Here is a 27,241-nt window from a genome sequence, read left to right as displayed (position 1 = left end):
TGGTGCTATCCTTGGGCACAGGGATTTGGTTTGTTAAATCTGTTAAAGTGCAGGCAGGTACCCAGTCATTATTCAATTTCAGTTGCGATTTGGTATAGATTGCTAACTCGCCTACCTGTATGTAGTTACCACCCTAGTTTTTCTTACGCCATAGCAGAGGTGTTTGGGACACAGAGAGTCAGCTCTACGGTTCGGTACTGAATGGATATGAAAGAGGAACAAGACGGGATTGCCTTCTCCATGTTGAAATCTGATGTTGAGAGAGATGCTGGTTCTCCAGTAGAGCGGGGATGAGTCCTGAGTACCATGGCGGTTCCCTGCTCCATCCTATTTGCATCTTCAGCTCCCTGTGTGACTGTCTTTGCTTCTTGGGTTCTGTTCCCCCATTCATAAGACACAACTGGAAAAGCAGACCATTTCTGAAGTCCTTCCTGGCACGAACACTCAGCCCCTTTTCCCCAAGTTTCGGTGGAAACCGGATAGAGGGGCAGCCCCACAAAGAACTAGCCCTTCCTTGTCACTCAGAATCTAAGGATTTCCCTTTCGCCTTTGATGAGCTGAGGTTTTCATTTGAGTTAATGAGATGCACACACCGTCCGTGGTCTGCAGAGGAAAAAAAAACCTTCGGATGAAGGTTTTTTGCTGACACGGGGGACTATTAAGGCTGTTTGGAACAGCGAGATAGGTTTCTTTGGCCTACGTGTCCCTTGTAATTCCATTTTCCTGCCTCCCCCATGTAAAATGAAGCTCTGTAGATCTTACTGATTCTTCTTAAGATAATATCTGATGACAGGATAGTGAGATAGGAAAATCTGGTAAAAATAGCACATCAGCCCCTGAATAATAAAAATCTCCGTATCTTTGGCCTCTCACAGTCTATAAAATTAGCACCCACTGTACCTCCTTTATGGGGAGCTTTTGATGTCCTGCAGTTTGGCTTGATGTGAGTCAGCAAAGAAATGCTGCATTTAAAGATGAAAAAATTCAGTCCTGTGTCTGGCTCTGTATAATCTCTCCTTCAGTTTCACATCTCACAAAGCAGTTTGACTTTTGAGGCTGAACAAAATGAAGTCACTGTCAAGCTGCAGGCTTTCAAGTGCCGATGGCAAGAGCCTGGCTTCCGGATCCAAGTCCCCTGTTTCCTGAAGTCTGGCCCCCATCCTTGCCAACCGGTGGTCAGTCATGGACTTTCAGTTCTGAGGTGATGGTGGAGGCCAGTCCCCGGCATTGCTTCTAGAAGAATGCATCCAGCAGACAGGCGGAGAGTCCAGAACATCCCTGCGAATAGGCCGTGGTGGAGGGGGAAGCGTGTGTGTCCAGCGTGTTGCTGTCACTTCTGATGCGCTTACTACCGAACTTCAGGAGGATTTGCTCCAGATGTTAGAGCATGAGCGCAGAGTGCAAGCCGTTCCTCCGATAACTCTGCCTCCACCAACACCGTTCACTTCCACATTCAGTTACCAAGATCGTTGGCCCCTTCAGAGCTGGACTTCTGCCTCGGAACTTGCCGGAGTGTAGCTGGCACCCTCTGATACTCATGAAACATCCTTTTAGACCAACACTCCCCGATCAGCAGACGGGCCAGGCCAGCTAACGGCCCGCGCATGGCCAGCTGCCAGATGGGCTCAGGAATCAGCTTCTCTCCTTCCCTGTCCTCCCAAGTCTTCTGATCTCGGCTGATGTGCTTTCAGCTCCCAGCCTGCCTGCTCTCTTTAAGTTAACTTGTTAGCTGACTTTTTGTTCCTGTGGTTAAGGCAGATTTTTCTGTTTATTGTTGGATGTCCATTGTTATCTTGAAAACAGTTCATGTGGATGAAAAGTGTGCCAAATCTCAAATCACCTACACGTGTGATGGGGCTGTAGTTTCCTGCAGAGAGAAGGTCCCTCTGTCTTCAGCACCCACACAATGCCTGTCCCGTTGGGCTGCAGTGGCAGCTGTCGTAGCCCCTGAGTGTGGAGGTGTGAATGTCTGTGTTTATTGTCACAGAGGATTTTAAAGACCATGTAGGAAAGTAAAAGTGGGCGATTTGATTAAGAACAGCCTTAGAGGTTGTGCTGGGTACACTAGCATGTGAAGGTCATGACTGACTGACCTGGGAGACACCTCGTAATCGAAACTGTGCTTGAATGTCATCCTTCACCCTGTCCAGCTCGCACCTCCCTGGAGCTAAATCCAGCTGTGAACATGGCCTTCTCCACGTCCAGGCTGTGACCCGGGTTCTGCCCCATCATGACTCCATGTGTTTATTGAGTTACGAAAGACCACTCTGCAGAAGATCAAGAGTTATTCCTGAAAAGCGAACTGGCAGAGGGCTTCGTCTTGAAACTTTGAAGAGAGCAGAAAAAGAAACTGAAACCAGATTCTAAAAGGAAGCTAACAGTTCCTGATGCTGCATCCACCACAGCCCTGGCCTGGCCGTGGATGGGGCTCAGCCATGAGCCTCAGGCTCTGGTCCCCACCGAGGGTGGCCTCTGAGTCTGAATGACAGTTACAGCACCGTGCCTGCCTGGGGGGTGCTTCGTGACACTGTATTTCACTAAACCGAATATCCTGGTTGGGAATTTGCATTTTCAAAGGAAACATTAAATAACCAAAACCGAAATATTATTTTCTTTAAGTGGGGAGGGGAAAATCATTTTATGAGAAGCAACTAATGACTGTTGACAGTTAGGGATGTTGACTACGCAACAGATGGTGCCAGGAAATCCTGTGCAGGCTGCGGAGGGACAGCCGTGAATTCCACCCTCTGCCCTGGCAGCGCTGAGAGCTGTAAATAAAGGTGAGCCCTGCCGGGGGAGCCGGCAGCCGGGGCAAGTGCCGTGGCGGCCAGGTGGCTGAGTCCTCCAGGTCCTGCCTGGGAAACCTGACTGATTTGGGTAAGACCAGCCACCTGCTTTGTTCCGGTTGGTGGACTTGAAAAATCAGAACAAAGCAGGACAGGTATGACCCCTGGTTAGCTCCCCAGCACGCCTCGTTCTGTTCACGGAGCCCTCAGACATCAGCACAGAAGCCTGTGTGGATTTTGACTCTTTCATGAGCTGAACTCAAGACATTTCCCCAGAGCTCTGCCTGTGAGACAAAGCAGAGACTTGGCATTTCCAGATGCCATGTGAACGATCTCTCTTCAGGACCATCTCTTAATGATGTGCAGAAGAGAAGGGCAGAGAACGGACCAACCCAGTTGGAACAGCTTAAGGTGGTGGAGACAGAGGACTTAACGCGGGGGTGTGAAAAGCCTGGGAGCAGCCAAACGCCTTAGCAGCCCTGGTGTGGACACACCAATTACTGTTTATGAGGCTGTGGGGTTGAGAGAGCAAATGTAAGAAGTGGGAGGAAACACAAAAACAGCAGAAGAGCAACGGAGAGGCTCCAAACGCAGAATCATCACAGCCAGGAGGCCAAAACCCATGTTTCACAGGGAGTTTGCGTAATTTACATGGTTTAGCGTGATATTAAAGACCATTGATCTTGTGGACATTGAAAAATGGAAGCATTGCCACAGCTGATATGGAACAGTTCCTACAAACCTGACATAGTTTATTTTTATATGAGTAACACTTTGCATTAGTTTCTTAATTTTCTTAGAAATATAATAGGGTCTGTTCATGAGCAGCACTTGGTATAAAATACTTCAAGGCTTCTACAAACAAAAATAAGTAAAAATGTCATGGTACAGCTCAGCCTGAAGGTACCAGGTGGTGCTGCAGGGCTGCGGGGAGCCCGTGGGGGTACGGTGGGGTCACTGCCGTTTCCCATCCAAGAGGATTTGCACAGGAGTCCAAACACTGGCTCTAAAATGGTTTGGCTCACACGCCCCTTTGAGAAATTGAGGAAACATGCTGGTCACTTGGCTCAGCAATCTTGGGGGCATGGCCCACCTAGAACTGATAGGATTTCAGGGTGTTTGTGGATCCCCTGGTATGCAGAACCCAATGCTCTATGCCTTTGTTTCCTTATTTAGGTATTCATATACTCAGTCTGTACTGCGAAATGTTACAGACTCTGAAAATATATTCACGGAGGCTTTGCAGTGTAAGAAAAATGTTTTAGACTTTGAGTTGCAAAAATGCTGAATTTAAAAGTTGCAAGTACTTCCCTCAATCATGCTTAAAAAAAAGTAAGATATATTTACACACACACACACTCACTCACTCACACACAAACACTCACACACAAACACTCACACACACACACACACAAACCCCACCAGAATCAGAGCTGAGATGCTAATGAGGAATCGTTATGCCTGGGAGGAGGGATGGTGAGTACGTTCTACCTCCCTTGTTGTGTTTCTCGCCGCGTGACCCAGTGCACACGCTCTGTCCTCGCGGAACCTCTCCTGTTGGTGCAATGTCTCCGAGAGGCCCCTTGCGCGCCCTCGGCCAGGCTTTCCGGACGCTGCTTTGCGTGCTCGACCAGAGTGGGACTGTCGAGGCACCGTGTGCGGGGCGGGGGGGGGGGGGGGCGGAGGATGGAGGCCACCAGGACAAAGGGGGACCGGGCATCTTCACAAATCCTCAGTTTTCCTTCCAGATTCAGGAGGAAATCTGTTCTGCCAGCTCTCACTCAGAATGCTGTGGAACAGGAGTCAGAAGTTTTCTGCTCGGACCCCTGAGCCCTCCTCATAGACCCGGCCGAGGCAGAGCCTCCCAGCAGCTCCCGGGCCCCGCTGTCCGTCAGTGCCCCGTCCGGCCGACAGCTGGATGCATCGCCGGACCCTGCTCCTTCTGCGGGGGGCATGCTGCTCTGCCTGAAGGAAGGAGACCACGGCTTCTCTTTTCCCTTCCATGATGATTTCCTACAGCCTCTGACGTGGAGCCCCATGGGCCCCAAGGTTTCTGTAGAATTTTTAGTGTTTGCTTAAACGCCCTGAACAAGGAGACAAATGTGAGTGGAAATCAAGTCCTCTTAGCGTCCAAGTGGCCGCCTCCCCGGGACCCAAGGCTCTCCATCCAAATGGGTCCTCCTTATGGGACCACATGGCACCTCCCGGCTCTCCCGCCCTGACGGGCCCCTTCCCGGGTGTACCCACAGCGCTCCTGCCGGTGGACTTGTGCAAAGCTTTGTGGACACACTCAGGCTTATCTGAGAGCAAACGGTGGCGGCACAGGTCTCAGCTGGACCCGACCCCCGCCACCGCCATCACCTGCAGACGGGCCTGTCCCCAAGGAATGCTTTCACAGTCAGGGGAGAAGAACAGGGCTGCTTCGAGAGACGTTCTACAGCATCCGTAGCTGCTGACAAATTGAAGGAAAGACGAGCAGACGTTATAGGCCTCCTCTTGGGAGTCATCACTTTTGAAGTAATCACACAAACAAACAAAAACCCAAATCTGACAAAGCCTTTAGATCCACCGGCCAAATTACAGGAAGTACAGAGGAACATATTAGCTGATACCACAGAGTTATAACTTGCAAAGTCCTCTAATCATAAAAAAAAAAAAAAATGTGGAGACATGGTAAGGAATAGAAAAATAAATGAGATTACTGAAGAACCCATGGACTAAAAGAGAAGAAGGACACATCAACCAATTCTAAAACATGAGCTTTATTTCGATTCTGACTCCAATAAACAGATTAAATTTTGACATTGATGACGTAATTGGGAATGGAACACAGTATTTAATGACATTGAGGGATTGTCGTTAAAATTTTTAGATGTCAGAATGGTATTGTGGTTAGGTTGAAAACTCCTGTCTGTTAGAGATGTGAATTGAAATATTAATATGTCTAGAATTTGCTTGAAATGCTACAGGGATGTGGGCATAAACTGATCATCTTTGGCGTTGAGTGTGTGGGGACACGGAGGGCCTTTATTTTTACATGTATTTGAAATTTTCTTTAGAAAAAAGTTAGAGGGAGAACAGACACACTGTGTTGAGGGGGGTTGTTTCCAAGTAGAAGTGAACCTGAAAGCCAGGGGAGGGGGAGGGGACCAGGAGGAATGTTCATCCGGAAGGGAGAGAGGGTGGGGGCCCCGGGAGACTGAATGTAGCTGTGCGCGTGTGGACAGTGGGTGGGAAACTATGCCGTTCAAGCCCCCATAGACACGGCCCCCCCTCTGGAGAGGGGGCACCGTCCCTCACCGTGGGTGTCTCTGTGCCCCCAGCTGGTCCGTGGGGAACTGGAGCGCCTGCAGCCGGACGTGCGGCGGGGGCACCCAGAGCCGGCCCGTCCAGTGCACGCGGCGCGCGCACTACAAGTCGGAGCGGGTCTCTGCCAGCCTGTGTCCGCAGCCCGTGCCCTCCAGCCGACAGGCCTGCCAGCCCCAGAGCTGCCCGCCCGCCTGGAGCACTGGGCCCTGGGCAGAGGTAACCGGGCAGGGCTGGCGTGGCGGGGGAGGGGCCCCTCCTGTGCGATGCGGGGCTGGGGTCTCTCGGGACTCCCGGGGGCTGACGCTGCTCTTCCCGTGCAGTGCTCGCGAACCTGCGGGAAGGGATGGAGGAAGAGGCCCGTGGCCTGTAAGAGCACCAACCCCTCGGCCAGGGCACAGCTGCTGCCTGACGCTGTCTGCACGTCGGAGCCCAAGCCCAGGACCCATGAGACCTGTCTGCTCAGGCGCTGCCGCAAGCACAAGAAGCTGCAGTGGCTCGTGTCCGCCTGGTCTCAGGTGGGTGCACTGCTCTCAGATAGGTGTACCTGGTCCCAGGCAGGTGCACTGGTCCCAGGTGGGTGTACCAGTCCCAGGTGGGTGCACTGCTCTCAGATAGGTGTACCTGGTCCCAGGTGGGTGTACCAGTCCCAGGTGGGTGTACCGGTCCCAGGTGGGTGTACCGGTCCCAGGTGGGTGCACTGCTCTCAGATAGGTGTACCAGGTCCCAGGTGGGTGCACCAGTCCCAGGTGGGTGTACTGGTCCCAGGTGGGTGCACTGCTCTCAGATAGGTGTACCAGGTCCCAGGTGGGTGTACCGGTCCCAGGTGGGTGTACCGGTCCCAGGTGGGTGTACCGGTCCCAGGTGGGTACACTGCTCTCAGATAGGTGTACCAGGTCCCAGGTGGTGCACTGGTCCTAGGTGGGTGCACTGGCTCCAGGCGGGTGCACCGGTCCCAGGTGGGTGTACCAGTCCCAGGTGGGTGCACTGCTCTCAGATAGGTGTACCTGGTCCCAGTCGGGTGCACTGGCCCCAGGTGGGTGCACTGGTCCCAGGCGGGTGCACTCATCCCAGGTGGGTGCACCAGTCCCAGATAGGTGTACCTGGTACCAGGTGGGTGCACTCGTCCCAGGTGGGTGCACCAGTCCCAGGTGGGTGCACTGCTCTCAGATAGGTGTACCTGGTCCCAGTCGGGTGCACCGGCCCCAGGTGGGTGCACTGGTCCCAGGCAGGTGCACTCATCCCAGGTGGGTGCACCAGTCCCAGATAGGTGTACCTGGTCCCAGGTGGGTACAGTGATCCCAGGTGGGTGCACTGGTCCCAGGCGAGTGCACTCATCCCAGGTGAGTGCACCAGTCCCAGATAGGTGTACCTGGTCCCAGGTGGGTGCACTGGTCCCAGGTGGGTGCACTGGTCCCAGATAGGTGTACCTGGTACCAGGCGGGTGCACTCGTCCCAGGTGGGTGCACTGGTCCCAGATAGGTGTACCTGGTACCAGGCAGGTGCACTCGTCCCAGGTGGGTGCGCCAGTCCCAGATAGGTGTACCTGGTTCCAGGTGGGTACACTGATCCCAGGTGGGTGCACTGGTCCCAGGTGGGTGCACTTGTCCCAGGTGGGTGCACCAGTCCCAAATAGGTGTACCTGGTACCAGGCGGGTGCACTTGTCCCAGGTGGGTGCACCGTCCCAGGTGGGTGCACTGGTCCCAGGTGGGTGCACCAGTCCCAGGTGGGTATACCAGTCCCAGGTGGGTGCACTGGTTCTAGATAGGTGTACCTCTGTCCCAGGTGGGTACACTGATCCCAGGTGGGTGCACCAGTCCCAGGTGGGTGTACTGGTCTCATGTAGGTGCACTGGTTCCAGATAGGTGTAGCTGGTCCCAGGTGGGTGCACTGGTCCCAGGTGGGTGCACTGGTCCCAGATAGGTGTACCTGGTACCAGGCAGGTGCACTTGTCCCAGGTGGGTGCACCAGTCCCAGATAGGTGTACCTAGTACCAGGCGGGTGCACTCGTCCCAGGTGGGTGCACCGTCCCAGGTGGGTGCACTGGTCCCAGGTGGGTGCACCAGTCCCAGGTGGGTATACCAGTCCCAGGTGGGTGCACTGGTTCCAGATAGGTGTACCTGGTCCCAGGTGGGTACACTGATCCCAGGTGGGTGCACTAGTCTCAGGTAGGTGTTCCAGGTCGCAGGTAGGTGTGGCAGGTCCAAATGGAACTGGGTGGACCAGCTCCTGCCTCAAGGCTGCCTCTCTTCCCCTGCTTTCTCTGCTTCCACTCCACTGCCTCTTCTTCCTCCGAGTCTCTGGTCCCTGCCCCCACTCCCAGCTTTCAGTCCCCCCTCCTGGCATCCACTCCTTGGCGTGTCCTTTGGCTTTCTCATCACATCCCTGGGGCACTTCGCCCAGGTCATTTTCACGGTCATCACTCCCTCGTGTTGAGCAGAGAATGAGTGGGTGAACGGGTGCAGGTGTGAGGGGAGAGGCCTGTTCCAGCCCTGCTATGCTGGGACCAACATTTGGAAACATGATTTTGGAGTGTTAAAGGCTTTGTGACGCGCTTTGGCCCACGTGGGGGCCGGACACCTTGTAGGGGAGCAGAGAGAGCTGCCCCTGTGTCCAGGAGGGGTCATCGTGGTGGCCGTCCCAGCCCCCTCCCCTGGTGCAGTGCTCCCAGGGGCCACCTGAGCGTCCTGTGAGCAGCTCCTTGATTGAGGTGTGCAGCGCTCAGAGGTGCAGGAGTCAGTAAAGCACAGAGGACATCATAAAGCCAGTACCCCACTGGTCAGCCACAGCCCCCACCCCTCGGGAGCCCCCCGTAATCCCAGAGCCGCGTGGCTGCGTTTCCATGGCAGCTGTGGAAAGAAAGCCCCCAGCTCACGGATCCTGCGCCCTCAGGGAAGACTCAAGGTCTCATCCCCATCCACACCTTGAATGGTGCCCTGTCCAGGAGGGAGGAATGAATCAATACACAGATGGTGTGCCGAGCAGGACATCTAACCCGGGTGGACAACGCTTTAGTTTACCACAAGAAAAGAAAACCACTGCTGTTGTACGGAAGCCTGCTGCTGCTAAGGGAGACCTCCTGGTCCCCTCTCACCTGGGCCCCAGGGACATCAGTGTCTCTAGGACTGAATCACACTGTCATTAGGAGACTTTTGTTCCTGTAAGTATCCCTGGAGGCTGAGTCCTTAGAAAGGAAGCAACTTAGGCTGCATCGTGTCCGGGAGGTGTCCCCGTGGGAAGCCCTCACCCTGAATGTTTAACACAGGCAGGCATGTGCACACGGGCGCGCACACACACACACTCACCCCAGAGCTCTTCTGTTGGGCATGGCCCCAGCAAGCCCCCGAGAGGAGTCCTTCAGCTCCTCCCTGGCATCAGGACACTCCAAGCACACCTGTAAGCCAGCTCTGAGCATGAATGTGAGACCAGAACCAGGGCAGGTGTTGCCACCTGGGCTTCTCCGCTTGTGTGACCTGCAGACGCTTAGCCCAAGGCAGCAAGGCCAGGCACTGGGACCTTCCCGTGACCTCCGAGCCAGCCTTTTGGTACAACCATGTGCCTGGTCTTCTGTGTCGTCCCTGTGAGACAGGCGGCTGCAGCCTCCACCCAGGGCCCCACTGCTCATGCCAGAGGGTCCAGCTGCAGTGACAGTGCAGGCTCAGAGCGCAGCTCGGCGGGAACACGTGGGTTTGCTGTCTGTGCTCAGTCTTCAGGGCAGCGCCCAGCTTTCTGGGGAAGATTGTGAGCCTGGGTTCCCCCGCCTGCCCTTGCTCTGGGGGACTGCCTCACCCTGCCATCGGGAGGTGTCAATCTGCGGAGCTCTGGGATTTGCCTCCCATCCTTGTGAATTAAATTTCAGTGCATTCTGCTATCAGTTACAGCCCAACATTTTAACTTCCCCGTGAAGCAGTAGCTCCAGAATGACTCCCTTCATGGTTTCTGACTGCCCTGCCCCAAGTTATGTCCCCAGTGCTGGGCCACTGTGACCTCAGGATCTTCCTTTTCATGGCAGATCCTGTAACACCTTTTTAAAATGCCGTAAATTCCTCTGAATGTTTACACTTATATAAATGCCCAAGCTGATGTAATCCGGAGGCTTCTCGACTCAACCACTTTGTAAAAGAGCCAGGCCCCACGGGAGAAATACCTTTCGGTCAAGTCGTCTGTTGTCTTTTCTTTTCAGTGCTCTGTTACATGTGAGAGAGGAACACAGAAAAGATTCTTAAAGTGTGCGGAGAAGTACGCGTCTGGGAAGTACCGCGAGCTGGCCCCGAAGAAGTGCCTGCACCTGCCGCGGCCCCGCCTGGAGCTGGAGCGCGTCTGCGCCCCGTTCCCCTGCCCCAAGCACCACCTGTTCACTGCCGCAGGCCCCCCGTGGGCCGGTTGGTTTGCCTCGCCCTGGTCTCAGGTAGGAGCAAAGTGAGCGTGGACCGAGCCCCTGCTCAGTATTGGTGGCTGGCCTGGTTGGGGAGGTTTCTGCCCGGGTATATTCCCCTGACCCGCGGAGCCAGTCCCGGGCCTTCTCTCCAAAGCGGGAGCGGCGCTGGGTTCCTGGGGACGGGCGCATGGTGGGGCGGGGCTGCTTCCTCAGGGTGATCTCCAGATGTTACTCAGTCTTTGAGGGCACATGTGATTGTTCTAAATCATCCCCCAGTGAATTGTTGGAAAATGTAATGGTTTTGGTAAAAGCTGGGCTGAACTCCCCAGAGATGAGTGTGACTAGGGAAGAAACAGGTGATTGTACGTTTCTGTGAGGTTAACCGCCAAGCTGGGCAAATGGCAATGGGGGTTGAGCCCCCAGAATGGCCACGTCCTGCCGGGGCCCTCAGGCTGGGCCAGCCCAGGCTCAGGGAGGCTGCAGGGTCTGTCCTGCAGCCTCCGTCCCCACCTCCCTCCTGCTTCCACACTTGCTGCCCCTCTGAGGAAGAATTCTGCCATTACCACCGTTGACCCACCTTCCCTGCGGGCCCTGCTTCTGGCTTTGGGTTCCTAGCAGCCCCGCCTGCCCGCGGTTCTGCCCCTCTGCCCACTGCCTTGTGTGGGCGAGGGCAGCAGCACAGAGGTCAGGTCGGAGCCCACTGTCATCGTGGGCACTTGGGTCTGGAGGGTCAGTTTTTAAGAAGCAGATGAAAATGATAGTGAGCATGGCCACCAACTTCTGGGTCCCCACCTCAGAGAGCACCCCCGTCCTCGGCCAGCGTTTCGTAACCGTGGCAGGTAACATGGACTCCAGGACCTCCAAGGTGAAATCCTAAGCATATCAGATACACAGAGGAACCACCAGGATGCTCGCATCACGAAAGATCCTCGGCGCCACCAGCGGGACCTTCGTCAGCTCTGGGGGCTGATCCCAAGGACCACGGGGCTGATGTCTGTCCTCCGTCACTTCCGAAGGAACTTTTGGGAGTCTTCGCCTCTCTCCACAATCATTTCCCTGAAGGTCTGCTTGGCACCTGGTGCTGTAGGAATGACCCAGTCAGCAGCAAGTGGCACAGCCTTCCTGGCCAGGATAGTGACCATGTGCCGTGTTCCCCGTTTGTCCAAACCCTGACTCTTCATGCCAAACCTCTCCTGGGAACTGCACTCCCGACATAATAAGTGGGGGGCCGTCCCAGGGAGCACATCCCACACCCCTGAGCTTGTCGGGTGTCCTGGGCTGAGAAGGAAGCAGGGACAGAAAACAGACACTGGAGTGGAGATGCCTCCCGTCCCAGCATCCTGCATGGACCACACTCCAGCCTAATGAGGCCGTCAGAGGTCAAGGCTGCCCCCGCTGGATGTGAGCTGCTCGAAAGCAGATGCAGTCACAAAATAACCATCCAGACTGGTGTTTATCCAGAGATGGCTTTGTGGCAAGTATCATACAAGTGCTGTACTGCGTATCCTACCTTTTGACTTGTGTGCATGTACATACATGCGCGTGTGCGTGTGTTATGTATACAGTCCCCCGTGTCTCTCAGGACACCTGGCTCATCCTGAGTATTCATGGAATGTTTGCTGAATGTGGAATTTTAAACAAAAAACAAATTCAGTGAGTGGCTCAGGGAAGCCACCTCCGGTCTTTATTTAGAGAACTCCCCCCTCCCCAGCCCCCCGCACCAGTGCAGTCAGAGCTCATGCTTGTCTGGGGTCTTGTTGTCACTGGCATCAAGATTCCGTGTCCTGCTGAAAGACCACCCGTAGCGTCATCATCTTTAAAAACCAAAGGCCATTCTCGCTCGCCAACCCCATGCCTCCTCCTGCTTCCCCGGGACTGAACTTGAGATAAACGCACCCAGCCCTCGTGGCCGGCGGGCAGGCAGAGCGCGTGTGTGTCTGGTCACTGAGGACCTCCCCGAGCCTGTGTACCTGATAGGATGAGGGAGGAGGGCTGCCAGAGAAAGCAGAGGGAACGTGGCCTGGCCAGCTCCTCGGGAACCAGGCTGTGGGGTCCCCGGATCCACAGGAATCTGTAACCCGAGTTAACTTGGGTAAGTTTTACTAAGGTCCTGTTACTGACCTGCCAACGGGCTGGGCCACTCCCCAGGCAAGACACGCCTGTCTGCGCCACCTGTCCTGCAAAGGACACCAGTGTCCTGGGTGGAACTCAGTGCCAGCCGGGGGCCAGGCAGGAGGAGTGAGCGGTGCCACCACAGTGTTTAGCCAGACGGGACCGATGGCGCCTGGCTTCCACCAGCTCTCCCTCCACCTGACTCTCCTCACGTGTTTCCTGGCCTGCAGGCCCATCTTCAGTCCCTCCCAACGCAGAATCCCTTTCCTGAGGCCCCCGCAGCATGACAGCCGCTACGTGTGCCTACTCTCAGAGGGGCACCGAACCTGCCTCACGGGCATGTCCTGTGTCCTGCCGTGAACGGTGTCCCCAAGACTCATGTCCACCCAGGACCTCAAATGCGATCTTATTCAGAAGTAGGGACTTTACAGATGTGATTAGTTAAGTGAGGTCGTCCTGGATTCAGGCGGACCATAACCCAGCGACCGGTGGATATCCTTACAAGGCCGTGTGAAGACACACCCGGGGGAAAGGCCACGTGACCATAGAGACAGAGGTCGCATCGATGCAGCTACAAGCCCAAGAGCACCCAGGAGTGCCGGCAGCCACCGGGCTCTGGGAAAGGATGGACGGATTCCCCCTGAGAACCTCCAGAAGGGACAGAACTTATTCATCTGGCCAATGTCTTGATTTCATACTTCAGGCCTCCTGAGCTGAGAGTTGTTTCTGCTGTGTCAAGCCACCCTGTGTGTGGTCATTTGTTCCCGCAGCCCTGGCAGCTAACACGGTGGTTATTTGTGTCACCGAACCTAACCTGGGTCTGCTCGCCCAGCACACGGCACAGCCAATCTACTGACATCAGGTTGTGGTGAAGGGAAGTACAGTGTTTATTGCAGGTGCCAAGCAAGGAGAGTGGGCTCAGAAAGACCCAGACCCCACCGATGGCTTTCAGGGAAGGGATTTCTAAGAGTGAGGGGGAGGGTTGGGGCGGGTGCATGATCAGCTTACGCACGATTCTCTGATTGGTTGATGGTGAGGTAACAGGGTGCTCTTTCAGGAATCTTAATTACCAGTTTTCTGCCTCCAGCCAGCATGGGGTCTGTGTGCTGGTTGGCGGTCAGCATGCGGTTAACTTTCTCCACCCGGTGGGGCTTCCGTATCTTGCAAAACAGCTCAAGGATGTGTCTCAGGATATTGTCTGTAGCCTTTGAGGAGGAAACGAAGGCCCTTGGCTTTTTTTGTGGCCAAACTATTATTATTTCGTCTTGCTTGACTGTTTTCCTTTGCTTCTGCATTTGTTAACTTCTCCGATTAAATTTTTACTTTTGGAACTTGGGGAAGGCCTAGAGGCTAATGCTTTTCTACCAACAAGAGGTGGGGGGCCCCAGGGGGTGTCTGTTCCCAGGGTGCTGCTCAGGGTCATTTGTGTCCTTGTCCCATCGTGTTTCCTCCTGACACCCCCCCCCCCCCCACCAACCAAGGGTGATGCCCAGCAGCAAGGGCTGTGTCTTAAGGGCGTTGACATTCCTCTTGGCCCAGCCCCGAGCCTGAGGGCCCTGGGCCCGTGGATGACAGCAGCTGGATCTGACAATACCCAGGTGGCCACCACCACTGGGGCCTCTCCGGTAGGAGGAGCGTGGGTCTCAGAGAGGGGACCTCAAGGCTCGTGAACTGCAGTCCCCTGATCCGGGAGTGGCCGAGAGGTGGCGGGCGATGGGCTCTCTCACTCTCAGCTCTCCTGATTCCCCACAGACCAGGGCCCCCCCCCCGCCCCCGCCCCGGCACGACACCCACCCTCCCTCATGTGCGCCTGCCACCAAGCTTCTAACTAGCAACCTTCTAACATCCACCCAACCCCGAATGCAAACCTGAAGTGAGCAAGTCTGACAGAGCAAAAAAGCACACAGAGTTAGTACCTTTATTGAAATCCAAAGGAAACAAACGGAAATATTTATCAGAACCAACTCAATCCATCATGGAATTTTTTTCAGTATTAGCTAAAATTTTACTAGAATAACATCAGTTCAACATCTCCCCAGATGAAGCCCTTACTTGATTCTGGTGGAGCTCTGCTGTGTATGTGAGCCTGGGATTGGCTGTTTACCAATGTTTCTTTAGAAAGCACAACATCCCAGCCCAGCCCCCACTGTCCCTCTGGTGCCTCTGCTGTATCCCTGGTACCAAACTGAGTTCCACAGAAGGAAACCATCCCTCAGTCCTTGGAGAGGAAGAGAGAGAAAGACCCTCCACCCACTGGATACGCTGGCCTCCTGTTGTGTTCTTGCTTTGCTTTTGGTTCTGCTTATCTTCAAGCTTGATGTAGCTTTTTTCATTTAGAAATATAGGAACTCCTCCCCAAGTGGTATTTAAACTAGAAATTGTTTGATTTAAAATATCAGACCAGGGAATGTTTGAACCATATCCTTTTCAAGCATCTCCTATTTTAAGTAGGTCAAAAGCATCCCTAGCTGCACACTTATCCCTTTAATTTTCCTGAGTGCACAGGCTTTCCAGCAAGATGAAGGGATGGAGGAATGGGGGAGCTAAGAAGCTGAGTCTAGTTGTTTCTGGGGCAGATGCTTCGCTTTCTCTCTCCCTTGAGAATATGGGTCAGAGACAAGTACAGGTGGTTCCTAAGACCGGGGACCCTCTCTCCGCGGGGAGACTGAGGCTCCTGAGAGGCAATCAGAGTGTTTACCCCACTCTGCTCAATTCAGAGACTTCAGACAATTTAGAAAAACAAGGTTCATCCTTACTGAATTTAAGCCAAAACCTAAAACCTAAAAATACATCCTGCATAGTTTTCACCAGCCTGAAATATTAAACCTGTCTAATAAGTCATTTTTATCACGAACTGCTCAAAGATCTTACCCCGTGTGACTCATCTATTACGTTCTGAGTCCATAACTTAGGGGAGTAATAACTCAAAGGCGATGTTTACCATGAGTGCGTGTACCCAAGCTCTGCGCCCTCCAACCGTGGGAAATTGCAGGGCAGAAGTGCATGGCCAGTGCCCAGCTCAGCTTTGCTCTGGGCAGGTTATTCCTGTAACCTCGGGAAGATGGCGGGTCTGTTATTTGATCAGGAGGATTTCTATTGGTCTCATTGGCCCGGCTTATCATTTTGGATAGCGATGCATCACCCAGCAGGACTGACTTCCCTCATTTGGGTCGTTTGGGCTTAGCAGGCAGTGGACACCGTGTCTGACAGAGACCAGGTGTGTCCCCCATGCAGGAGTGCAGGGGCCCTGGCTCGTTCCAGGATTCTTCGCCAGGACTGTGCACAAGTTGACGTGGAGCCCCTCGGGCGCTCAGGGGCAAAGATCCCCATTGCAGACGATCAGGAGGGTTTTCCACCGCAGCAGCTATACCTGCAGTGTTGTATCGAACACACAGCATGTGGGGTTGAAGGACCAGAGGTAGAGGGAGGGTCCTTAAGGCACCGGGACCCCAGCAGCTGTGGGGGGAGCAGCCCACACATGGGTCTCCAGTGGTGATGTCTCTGCTGTACGCTCTGCAGCCACCCACCCCAGGGGCTGGAGGGACCCCATCACCCCTCAGCAAACAGACCCAGAGCTACCCACCCACCCACAGAGTAGGGGCTTAGCAACATTTTCTCCGAGGCTGGTTAAACTGAGGCCCTGAAAGGTGAGCAGAAGTGAACAGGGCGGGTGGGGAGAGTCCATGGACTGAAGGACGAAAGAGACCACCAGGGCCACCTAAGAAAGCCTCAGCCCCATTACAAGCTGCTCGTTTAATGGCCGTCAGGCCACGTGGCAACTCCATCTGCCACTTCTGCTAAATTGAAGATGACTGAAGTCAGTTCTGAAAATAAAACAGAAAAGAGGAAGGGGCTTTTGCCGATGTAGTTCTGGTCACTCACGGGGCAGCGGCTCTCCAGGCATGGCCCAACCCGCAGCAGCGTGGCTACACATGCAGGTTCTCGGGCCCAGCCTAGACCTGCTGGCACCCGAGCTTTGGGCCTGGGCTCCAGCATTCCACTTTGCTGAGTCCTGTGGGTCTTTCAGACGCACATCCTAGCTTGAGAACCACTGGTCTGGGGGCAGGGCGGTGGGGGGGTGCCAGCAGCAGGGCGCCTGGACCGATGGCATCAGCTGTCCCCCTGCAGGTCAGAGAGCAGGGGCAGCTCACTGTCACCGCACAGCACGGCGGCCGCCTGCGTCCTGTCATCAGGAGGAGAAATGGCCTGAGATGCTCAGCTGAACCCCATGCAGCGGAGGAAGAAGCCTTAGGCTTTGACTTCAGGTCCGAGTGCCAGTCTCCCTTTCCACTGAGGGTTCCTTTCCCAATGCTGTTGGGGTCCTATGACTCACCCTCCCCACCTGCCTGCCTCCTGCCCCTCCTAGACGCCCCACCCCCTCCGTCTCCACCCCAGGAGTCCACACAGCAGGCAAGGAGTCTACACAGGGATTCTTAGGATCAGCCAGTTTGCCAGTCCGGTGGAAAATCTCCAGTGTGAATTCTAAACCCCTGTGCTGAGTTTGAAGCCATTATGTTTATGAGATAGCCAAACCACTTACATATTTTCTCCTTCCTGGGGAAAAAAATGAATAAATATTTTCAGACTTCTCCTTTTTCTTCCCCCTCCTGATCTATCCCAGCTTTATCAATTCCACATCTGCAGCTGAACATCTTAGTTCTTTCCATTTACATGAAGAAATACAAAATTTGGGCTTTTCGGGGTCTTTTTTCCTAAAGTTATGTCTGTCACAGGGAATTTAAAATCTCTCTAGGCCAGTGCTTCTCAAAGTGGGTGTTCAGTGCATCATCCGGGGGTTTTGTGGATTCTGAGGAAGCATGGTGGGGGGCGGGGTGCAGGGCAGGGATGCTGACAGGCTCCCAGCTGTTGTCAGTGCTGTGGGTCCAGAAACCGGGCTTTGAGCAGCGACTTTGGAAAGTGCCCCAGACGGACGAGCTGCCTGTGGTCACCCCTCCGTGTCTGGAGCCTAGAACAGTGCCTGGTGAGGGGAGGGAATGATGCCTCTTTGTGAATACGTAAACCAACCACACAAGATGAATCAAGCCGCTCAGTGCTGTTTATGTGATGCGAAATGCTGGCCAGATCTCTTGATTTCTGATTGGAGCATAATCCCTTTAGCAAGAGTGGGATTCTGCCCCTGCTGCTGACAATGAAAGAAATTCAGCTCACGAGGCAGAGACATTCAACACCTACGGATGAGGATGTGACGGATGAGAACCTGGGTTCCCTGTCCCAGTGCAGCCCTGCAAGTTCTCAGCCCACGATGGGAGCTGAGGGGGAGGCTGCAACCGGACTGCAAAGCACCAAGGCCAGGGCTGCTGTTCTGCCCGAACGTTCGGGAAGATGTCACAGGCAGTGGGAAACGTCTGGCTCTCGCGTGGACGAGCCTGAGTCTGCCCACAACGTTGCTGTTTTCCTGGCTGCCGTGGTCGTATATTGAAACTGAACTATTGACGACTTTCGCTAAAATTGGTTTTGAAGAGAAGGGGTAAGCCTCACAGAATGTCCCACACTCACATGCTTCTCAGTGAAAGCCTTGGATTTTCTCTCCAGGGGCCCAGCCATCCTTTCCCTAAAGAGAGAAAAAGAAGAAAGAACAATTCCTTCAGCTTATGAGTTTTCAGGACTCTCTGTTTCCAGCTTCTCTCCCCTCGAGGGGCAGACAAAGATGTTTTACTTCCTCCATCACCGAGTCCCTATCCCAGGGGATGGAAAAGCCACTTCCCCAGGCTCCGTTTGCAGCGGGCCCTGAGCTTCCGGCTGTAGGCAAGCGTCTGGCTGCAGGCCACCTCGCTGTGGAAGGCCAGCCCCGGGGCTGCTGCAGTGGGGTCCTGGCACACGGACCTGGATGCTCCGGCTGCAGCCTGGGTTCTGTGTGTCCCTAAATCTGCACAGCTTTATCCTCGCATTTTAAAGCAACTATTTGGCTTACCCACCGTACTCCAGGATATCCACAATGTTGTCTGACCCGTCTTCTTGCCGGTGCTCCTTTAGTTGCTTACATTCTTCACGTTCTTGAACCCACAGCCTTGTTTGAGGACAGTCACATAGTCCAGTCTAGACCTTGAATTGCTTTCTCTACAGGCAGATTCACTGCTGCGAGTTGGGGCTCCTCCGTCCCTCTGACCACCCACACCCCTCCCGGTTTCGTCTCCGCAGTGGATCTCGGATGGACCCACTGCCGTGGTCTGTGGGCTGTGCGCCCGGCCAGCCGGTGCGGGGTGGTCTGACCCAGCCTCTCCTTCCTTCCCTGGCTCCGGAGAGTGTGGGGGTCTTGGCGTCGGGAAACAGAGTCCCTGGGAGGATGTGAATGAGACCGGGCAACCTCCAGACATGCAGAGTCCCTGCACTGGGGTCTGGAAAGGGCTTGGTGTCATTGTGCCTCTGTGGGAGTTGGCCTGTCGAGCTTTTCCAGGTCAGGGGCACCAACCAGAAAGGCTGGCTTGGTGATGGCATTTCATGAAGAACCCACAGCCTGTATCCCCAGATGTGTGCCACTTTTTATGTGGGTCCATCACACCCCTGATGACTCAAGGACATTCAGACTTCTGGGCACTTCTCCCCAGTGCCCACACCTGGGAAAAACCCAGAATCTGCTCAGCCACATACAGTGGTCGGGAGACCACCTTGAGGAGCCTGGGTGGAGGGGAAGGTCGCGAGGGGGTGGCCCGAGGACCTGGCGGCCCAGGGTGAGTGTTGCTTGTGTTTCTCGCAGTGCACCGCCAGTTGTGGGGGCGGCGTGCAGACGAGGTCCGTGCAGTGCCTGGCGGGGGGCCGGCCGGCCTCAGGCTGCTTCACACACCAGAAGCCTGCAGCCTCCCAGGCCTGCAACACCCGCTTCTGCCCCATCGCAGAGAAGAAAGGTGAGTGTCAGAGCCCCTTGTGGGCTTGACCTTGGCATTTTGGGTGGGGCTGTCACGTTTCTGGAGTGGCTCCTGAGAGGGCTGAGTGAGTGGAACTCCCCGCTGGTTCAGGGGTCTCACATCTGCTGCCCTTGTTCTCTCTGCCTCTCCTCCTCCAGTTCTGCCATCACGTGGCCCACAGAGCAGACCCCTCACTTGTCACGCCTTCCGAGAAATGACACGGATGCTTGTGAAATCAGTCTGGCTTTCAGAAAGCATGATTGCTTCTGTGTGTCAGGGCTGCTCTCTATATTCAAAGAAGGTGATTTTGAGTAGAGCAGCCTTTTCCCCAGAGTTAACCGAGAGCCCAGCTTACCCCTTGGCTGCTCTCTAACCGCCATCCCTGTGCACTCGCCCTCGGGGCCTCGGGTATCTTCAGGGACCATGCCCTGGGTGTCTGTCGAGGTTTCTGGGAGAGAAAATGGAGCTGGAGGAGAATGAGTGGTCTGGCTCAATCAGGGACTCAACACTTGGAGTCCAGTCCACAGAGGGCCCCATCGTCTCGGGTGAATGAGTGGTTATGTGGGTGGGTTTAGCCCAAAAAGGAGAAAATTTCAGCTTTGCAGGAAACTTCCAAGAAAGGTCTTGTGAAAACAGCATAAGCCACGTGTTCCGTTTGACCTGGAGAGCTGCCCTCCTTCAGAGGCTTCGGGGCAATGCCAGCTTTACCTAGGTTTGCTGGAGCCATTGCCGGTGGCAGCAGACAGACGCGGGGTGCTGGCACGGTGCCTAACGTGAGGCTGCTCGCTTTCAGACGCCTTCTGCGAGGACCGCTTCCACTGGTGCGCCCTGGTGCCCCAGCACGGGATGTGCAGCCACCACTTCTACGGCCGGCAGTGCTGCAAGACGTGCTCCACATCCAACCTGTGAGCCGACGGGCACAGGAGGTACCTGTTTCCAGCACCAGGGAGCTGTGTGGTCTACCCCAGGGTGCATCCGAGGAACATGGAAACCGGCAGAAGGAAATCCGTGTGGGGCTCTTAGATGTGACTTTGCACGTGCCCATGTGTGTGTGCATGTGTGCGTGTGCATGCCCTGTGCGTGTGAGCGCATCCCCGGGCGCACGGGCATGCTCGCAGGCAGGCAGAGGCACAGAGCCCGGCTGCAGGGCGCCCTGCGCAGCAGGGCACGTGCTCACCCTGAGCTGCGGAGCTTTGGCAAGGAAGGCGGGCCAGGAAATGAGGAGGAAGTACGCAACGTCTGCCTCTAAGGACGCCAGCCCAGCGCCCACCTGGAGGCCTCTTCCGATGGCCCGATCCACTCCGGGCTGTGTCCCCAGGCCCGTCCTGCCCCAGCCGCTGTCTCTCTGCACAGGGACTTGGGGCCCGGGCAGGGGAGCTGGTCTCATCCTGATTGACTTTGCCTCTGGAAACAGGAAATGAAATCCCTGCTATGGTGCTCTGTCCCTTTCAGACTCCTGTGCTAGAGGAGAGAATTCTCATATTTTACGTTTTATCTTTCTCAGTTATTTACACGTGAGTGTTCCTATTTAAACCCGTTTCTTAATGCTTTTCTATTGCAAGTGACAGAATTACAGGTTGTACCCAAATTAGAGACTTATCGGTTACACCAAATCCCCACCGTCCTACTGAGGACTCGTGCTGGGTCCACTAGGGCAGACGTCAAGTGATGACCTTGGAGCCCTGTGTTTCGTTTCTGTTTGTTGCAGCGTTTTCCATTTTTTTTCCGTAAATTTTGGCTGTTTTTGTAACACCCATTCAGCAGGAAGGCCAGTTATTTCCCCGTGAAAATCTGCACAGCGGGCGGGCCTCTGACATCCTCCCGTCAGCATCCCTGTGGCTGTTAGTCCTTTCCTGCGGGGTGGTCTCCATTCCAAATGGCACCTGGATATTTATATTTGCTGAAGTTTTATAATAAATTTTATATTGTGCGGCGTGCTTCTGAACTGCTCGTGGTTCTTCATGAGATCTGAGGGCTGGCACAGAGACTGGGACATGGTCCTCAGAGACGGGGAAGCGGGGCTCCAGAACCTGGGAGAAAGTGCTGGAACTGGTCTGAGGGGAAAGTGCCCCCATATGAGGAGGCTTCGGGGAAGATGGCTGGTGACCTGGGGATGGGGGCGGCTGGGCAGGGTGGGCAGTGCCCGGGCTTCCCCGCCCGGAGACCAGGTTTTCTGCAGCCTCACCTGCCATCTGCGTGGGGCAGGTGCAGCCTCTCTAGAGATGCTGTGATTAATTACGAGGTGCTCCCTGACCCTGTGATCTCTGCTTTATTAGTCAGCGTTCTCTAGAGACACAAGCACAATAGGCTGCATACATAAAGAGAGAGGGAAGAGGGGTGTTGTTTTAAGGGACTGACGCACCCAGTTGTGGGGTTTAGCAAGTCCAAAGTCCGTAGGGCAGGCAGCAGTCCAGACGTCCAGGTAAGAGTTGTTGCTGCAGCCTTGAGCCTGCAGAGGTTCTGCAGAGCAGCAGGCTTCCCACGCAGGGTGTCTATGTTACCGTCTTGAGGCCGAGTTCCTTTCTCTCAGGGAAACATCAGTCTTTGCTCTTGGGACCTTTGACCGATTGGATGAGGCCCATCCCATTATAGAGGATGGTTGGCTTGACTCAGAGTCCACGGGTGTAGATGTTAAATGTTAATCGCATCTGTACGTACACCCCCGTGTTCACAGCAGCACTATTCACAACAGCCAAGACATGGAAGCAGCCTAAACGTCCATCAGCAGACGCATGGATAATGGAGCTGTGGTGCGTATACACAATGGAATATTACTCAGCCATAGAAAAGAATGAAATTTTGCCATTTGCAGCAACATGGATGGACCTAGAGATGGTCATACTAAGTGAAGTAAGTCAGACAGACAGACATCATATGACATTACTTTTATGTGGAATCTAAAAAATGATACAAATGAACTTATTTACAAAACAGAAACAGACTCACAGACATAGAAAACAAACACACATATATGGAATCACTTTGCTGTATCCCAGAGACTCACACGACATTGTAAATCAACTAAACTTTGATAAAAAAAATTTGTCTTTTAAATGTTAATCACATCTAAAATGCACCTTCACAGCAATGCTAGTCTGGTGTTTGACCAAACAAGTGGACCTTGGAGCACAGCCAAGTTGATGTGTAAAATTAACCATCACATCACACCCCCTTGGATTGAATTAAACCAGCCCTAACTGGGGACCCAGAAATACTGCAGCCGTGCCTGGGATTACAGTGGCCGCCTGCCCTACTAAATGCCAGCTGCCCCAAGTGCAGCTCCTGTGTGGTCAGCCTTGCTCACCCACTGCAACCCCCTGGCTTGCAAGTGACACCTGCTGCTGGTGGAGCACAGCCAGCCCTGCACCCCCTCAGTGAGGGCATGGACCCACCGTGTGGGAGATGGTCTGAATCCCGTTTCACCGGCCTGGCTCTGTGAAGGGTGCACAGGGTCCAGACGTGATCCCGTCTGCTTGTTTCATCAGCAAAATAACATCCCTCCCTAAAGCGCTGTATTACAAGGACAAGGACGAGCAGAGGAGGGGGAGATTTGCTCCCCCGGGGAAGGGAGTGACAGACCAGAGGGGGCACCTGCCACGCAGATGCTTAACTAGGGAGAAAAGCCAGACAAGAGAGGGTGTGGAACAAAGCCCACTGATCTACCCTCAGCCCTGAGCAGGAGGAGGGTGAGAGAAAAAGGGCCTCCCTGGGCAAAGTTTTGCAAAATCCTTTGCAAGAGAGTATTGTAGCAAGAGACTGAGATTAAAGGCCAAATATAAAGGAGGCTGGTATTTTAGTGTGTAATTCAGATTACGTTGTGCGGTTGCTGGAAAGGGGGTTGTCTGTGTGAGTGAGCTGATTCCTGTCATCCTGAAGGGGACTCAGTTCCAGCCTGAGGCCCTCTTGCTCATCTTGGGCACATTTTTCCTGCTAAAAGAGTATCACTAATTTCAGCCTCAAAATTAACAGTTCAAAATTGAAAAATAATCATTCTACGTTTGCCACATACTTATTTTTCCATTCCTTGTTTATAAAAATTTATTGAAATATAATTGATTTACACTGTTGTGTTAGTTGCAGGTGTACAGCACACTGATTCAGCTCTCTCTATATAACTATCTATATATATATATGTATCTATATCTATATAACTGTCTATATAACTATCTATATATATATATTCTTTTTCAGATTCTTTTCGCTTATAGGTTATTACAAGATATTGAGTAGAGTTCCCTGTGCTCTACAGTAGGTCCTTGTTGTTCATTTCTTTTATACATAATAGTGTGTATCTGTTAATCCCAAATGCCTGATGTATCCCCACCTTTCCCTTTTGGTAACCGTAAGTTTGTTTTCTATTTCTGTGAGTCTATTTCTGTTTTGTAAATAAGATCATTTGTATCATTTTTTTAAGTTCCACATGTAAATGATATCATATGATATTTATCTTTCTCCATCTTACTTCACTTAGTATGATAATCTCTAGGTCCATCCATGTTATTTCATTCTTTTTTATGGCTGAGTGATATTCCAGTGTATGTATATACCACAGCTTTTTTATCCATTCATCTGTTGATGGACACTTAGGTTCCTTCTGTGTCTTGGCTGTTGTAAACAGTGCTGCTGTGAACATTGAGGTGCATGTATCTTTTCAAATTAGTTTTCTCTGGCTATATGCCCGGGAGTTGGACTGCAGGATCATATGGTAGCTCTGTTTCATTCATAAAATGTAAAGAGCATTGTAATGGACTCTAATTTCCTCTGCTGAATCCTAGAAGTGACTGTCACATCATCACAAGCTCAGGGCCACAAAACTCGCCCCTCTCTTTCCCCTGTACAAGATTCCTGCTCTTTAAAAGGCATGTCTGTGAGGACTCGAGGAGGTTGGATTATAGTGAAACTCAGCTTGTGAGTGGCAGCCCTTCAACAGGGTCATAAACTCAGAGGCTTTCAAATAAGTCCCTCTGAGCAGCGCAGCTGTTCCAGAAAGCAATGCTCCTGCTGCTAGCAGAGGACAGGTCAGGGATGACAAGCTTAGCCTGGTCTCCGGCAGGTGCGGTCCTCACAGGCCAGAGCCCCACGCACCCAGCTGGTTTCTCGCCCTGGCCTCGCACCGGATGCTGGTTTCCCCGCCTGCTCTGTAATTATCCACCCACCCAGGTGTCATGACCGCTGACGCGCAGAGACTCGAGTGAAGCCTGCCCTCCGCTGGGGAAAGCCCTTGACCTGCCCTGCCCGGGGGTGATGCTTCTCCCAGGGGAGCAGAGGGGAGATGCCGCAGAGATGATGCTTTACCCTGGAACCAAACCCACCATTGCTCAGTCCCTTAAACGTGGAGAAAGGGTGCTGAGATGAGGGACTGAAAACACAAATCTGTCAAGTCAGAGCCCTGTTTTGTCTTTACACAGACATCCTGATGGGGAGAGGCTGGCCCCTGTTCTAATGGTCCCTGGCTTTCTCTGACTCATGGAATTGGTTCTTTCTTGACTTCTTCTAAAAGGGTGACGGTTATTAGGCTCTTAATAGATTGCTCTTTAGAGGAGAGAACTACAGTTTCCCCTCACAAAGTCTAGTGTCTTGGTGACCCTCCTGCCTGGGCTTAGCTATTGTAATGCTGCTATGAACACGGGCGTACACATTTTTGTGTGAACACGTCTCTGGTTCTCTCAGGGAGGGAGAATTTTTTGGTGAGGGAAAGACCACAGGGTTGAAATGCAGATCGGGGGCACAAGGGTGAAAAGTCTGCACATGGAAAAGTCACCCCTTGTGTTTGGTGGGTCTCGGGGCCGAGGGGCCTCTGTGTGCTGGCATCACTTAAGGGGCTGCAGAGGCCCCATCAGTGACCCAGGTGGCTTCCAGGTCTTTGTGGAGGACGAGGTCCCTTCTTAGACTCTGAGTGAGAGGAATGACCTTTCTACAATGTCCCCTAATAATTTACCAACTGTTTTCCACATTTTCACCATGGTGACATGGTGATTTTGGAAGCTGAGCTCACCTTAATATTTTTGCCTGCTTTAGGTCCAACTGAGTCAGAGATGTAGAAAAACAAACCGCCTGTTCTAATTCCATGTGGCCCTTCCCAGAATGTCCTCCCCGCCTCACTTGCCCAGCCAGTCCCCTGCAGCCCTGCCATCCTCCATGGGCCCCTCTTCTGGAAACCTGGGCCCCTTGCACGGGGACTGCTTCATCTTCAGCCTCAGAATCTTTCTCCTCCGGGCTCTGTTTATCAACCGGCCTCTGTCTGAGTCCACCCAGGCTGTAGTTCCAGGACATGACAGACCGAACAGGGGGCTTGAACAACAAACATTATGATCTCACAGTCCTAGATGCTGGGAAGTCCAAGATCAAAGTGCAAGCAGGGGCTTCCCTGGTGGCACAGTGGTTGGGAATCCGCCTGCCAATGCAGGGGACACCAGTTCTATCCCTGGTCCGGGACGATCCCACATGCCTCGGAGCAACTAAGCCCATGCACCACAACTACTGAAGCCCACATGCCACAACTACTGAGCCTGTGATCTAGAGCCCGAGAGCCACAACTACTGAAGCCTGTGCACCTAGAGCCCGTCCTCCGCAACAAGAGAAGCCACAGCAATGAGAAGCCTGTGCACCACAACGAAGAGTAGCTCCTGCTTGCCACAACTAGAGAAACCCCGTGTGCAGCAACAAAAGACCCAATGTGGCCAATAAATAAATAAATAAGTTTATCAAAAAAAAAGAAAGTGCAGGCAGATCTGCTGCTGCCCAGAGCCCTCCTCCTGGCTCACAGGTGGCCTCTCGTGGCAGAGAGAGAGGGAGTCTAGCTCTTCCTCTTCTTAGAGGACATCTAGTCACTTCCCAAAGCCCCCCACCCAGTACCAACACAGAGAGGATTTAGGCTTTAGCATATGCATTTGAGGGGGGACACAAATGCTCTGTCCAGAGCAGCCCCTGGGATGTGTCACATTGGGGCCCTGGCAGAATCATCAGGGCATCACGTCCAAATACAAGACCCCTCCAAGCGCCACTGCTTCTCTCTGCAGATGCTCCCACCTCCAGTCACTCCATGGTACCTCCAAGGACCCCCACACATCCTCTCCTTTCCCCCCACACAGAACAAGCTGGCTTTAACCTTCAATCAGAATAGCCTCAGGCCTGCCTGACTCAGACAGGCACCCACTTACAGAAGAAGGGGGTTTTCATGAAGACTGAGCCCCTTCCTCAGTAGAGGTGCTCTTTTGCCAAACATGAAAAGACCAGAGACTTCTTCACACGTTCCACAAACATCATAACTGGACAACTACGTACCGAGTAGAAGAACAAAGATTATCTTCTAAATAGATTCTAATTTTCTTGCAAGTTTGGTGGGGGAGGGGGTTGGGGAATCACCAAGGAGAGAAGACGTGTGTGTTTGGGGCATGTTGCTTTGCCAGTGAAATGGCAAATGCAACGTGTATAACGAACGCTGACTATTTAATAAAGATTATGAAATTAAATGTCATCACCCAAATTATGAATCTGCACACAAAACATATAAAGAGAAGGCTATGTGTTGTGTCCAGCTTCCTCCTGAAAAGCAAATGCATGAAAAACATACAAATGCTTTGAAAATTAGAAGCCCTATAAAAGGTAAGCTATTGTAGGACAGAGTCACCCAAGATCAATCACCATTTAAACAGTGGTCTTTGTCTGCAGAGCTCAGATCTCCTTAAAGCCATCCTCAGTGGCTGTCTCTTGACAAAGGAAAACACAGCCGATCACTGGAGGTGCCTTTTCTTTTCTCCTCCTCAACCCTAATATCTTACTACCCAGGGCTCAC

At 53.3% G+C, this 27,241-nt stretch overlaps 1 protein-coding gene across 1 annotated transcript in view; it reads left to right on the top strand.

Annotated features, from left to right (window-relative positions):
- The window catches only part of ADAMTS16 (ADAM metallopeptidase with thrombospondin type 1 motif 16), a 158,769-nt gene extending 138,414 nt beyond the window's left edge, over positions 1-20,355 (top strand). The window contains exons 19-23 of the mRNA XM_057709433.1: positions 6,110-6,311; positions 6,416-6,610; positions 10,277-10,501; positions 19,299-19,446; positions 20,240-20,355. Coding sequence (XP_057565416.1) covers positions 6,110-6,311; positions 6,416-6,610; positions 10,277-10,501; positions 19,299-19,446; positions 20,240-20,355 — 886 coding nt within the window. The remainder of the gene's footprint in view (positions 1-6,109; positions 6,312-6,415; positions 6,611-10,276; positions 10,502-19,298; positions 19,447-20,239) is intronic.
- Positions 20,356-27,241: the final 6,886 nt, after the last annotated feature.

The sequence above is a fragment of the Hippopotamus amphibius genome, chromosome 15 (genome assembly GCF_030028045.1).
Source record: "Hippopotamus amphibius kiboko isolate mHipAmp2 chromosome 15, mHipAmp2.hap2, whole genome shotgun sequence".
Lineage (NCBI taxonomy): Eukaryota > Metazoa > Chordata > Mammalia > Artiodactyla > Hippopotamidae > Hippopotamus > Hippopotamus amphibius.
The sequence above is the reverse complement of the archived record's forward strand: the minus strand, read 5'-3'. Positions and strand labels throughout refer to the sequence as shown.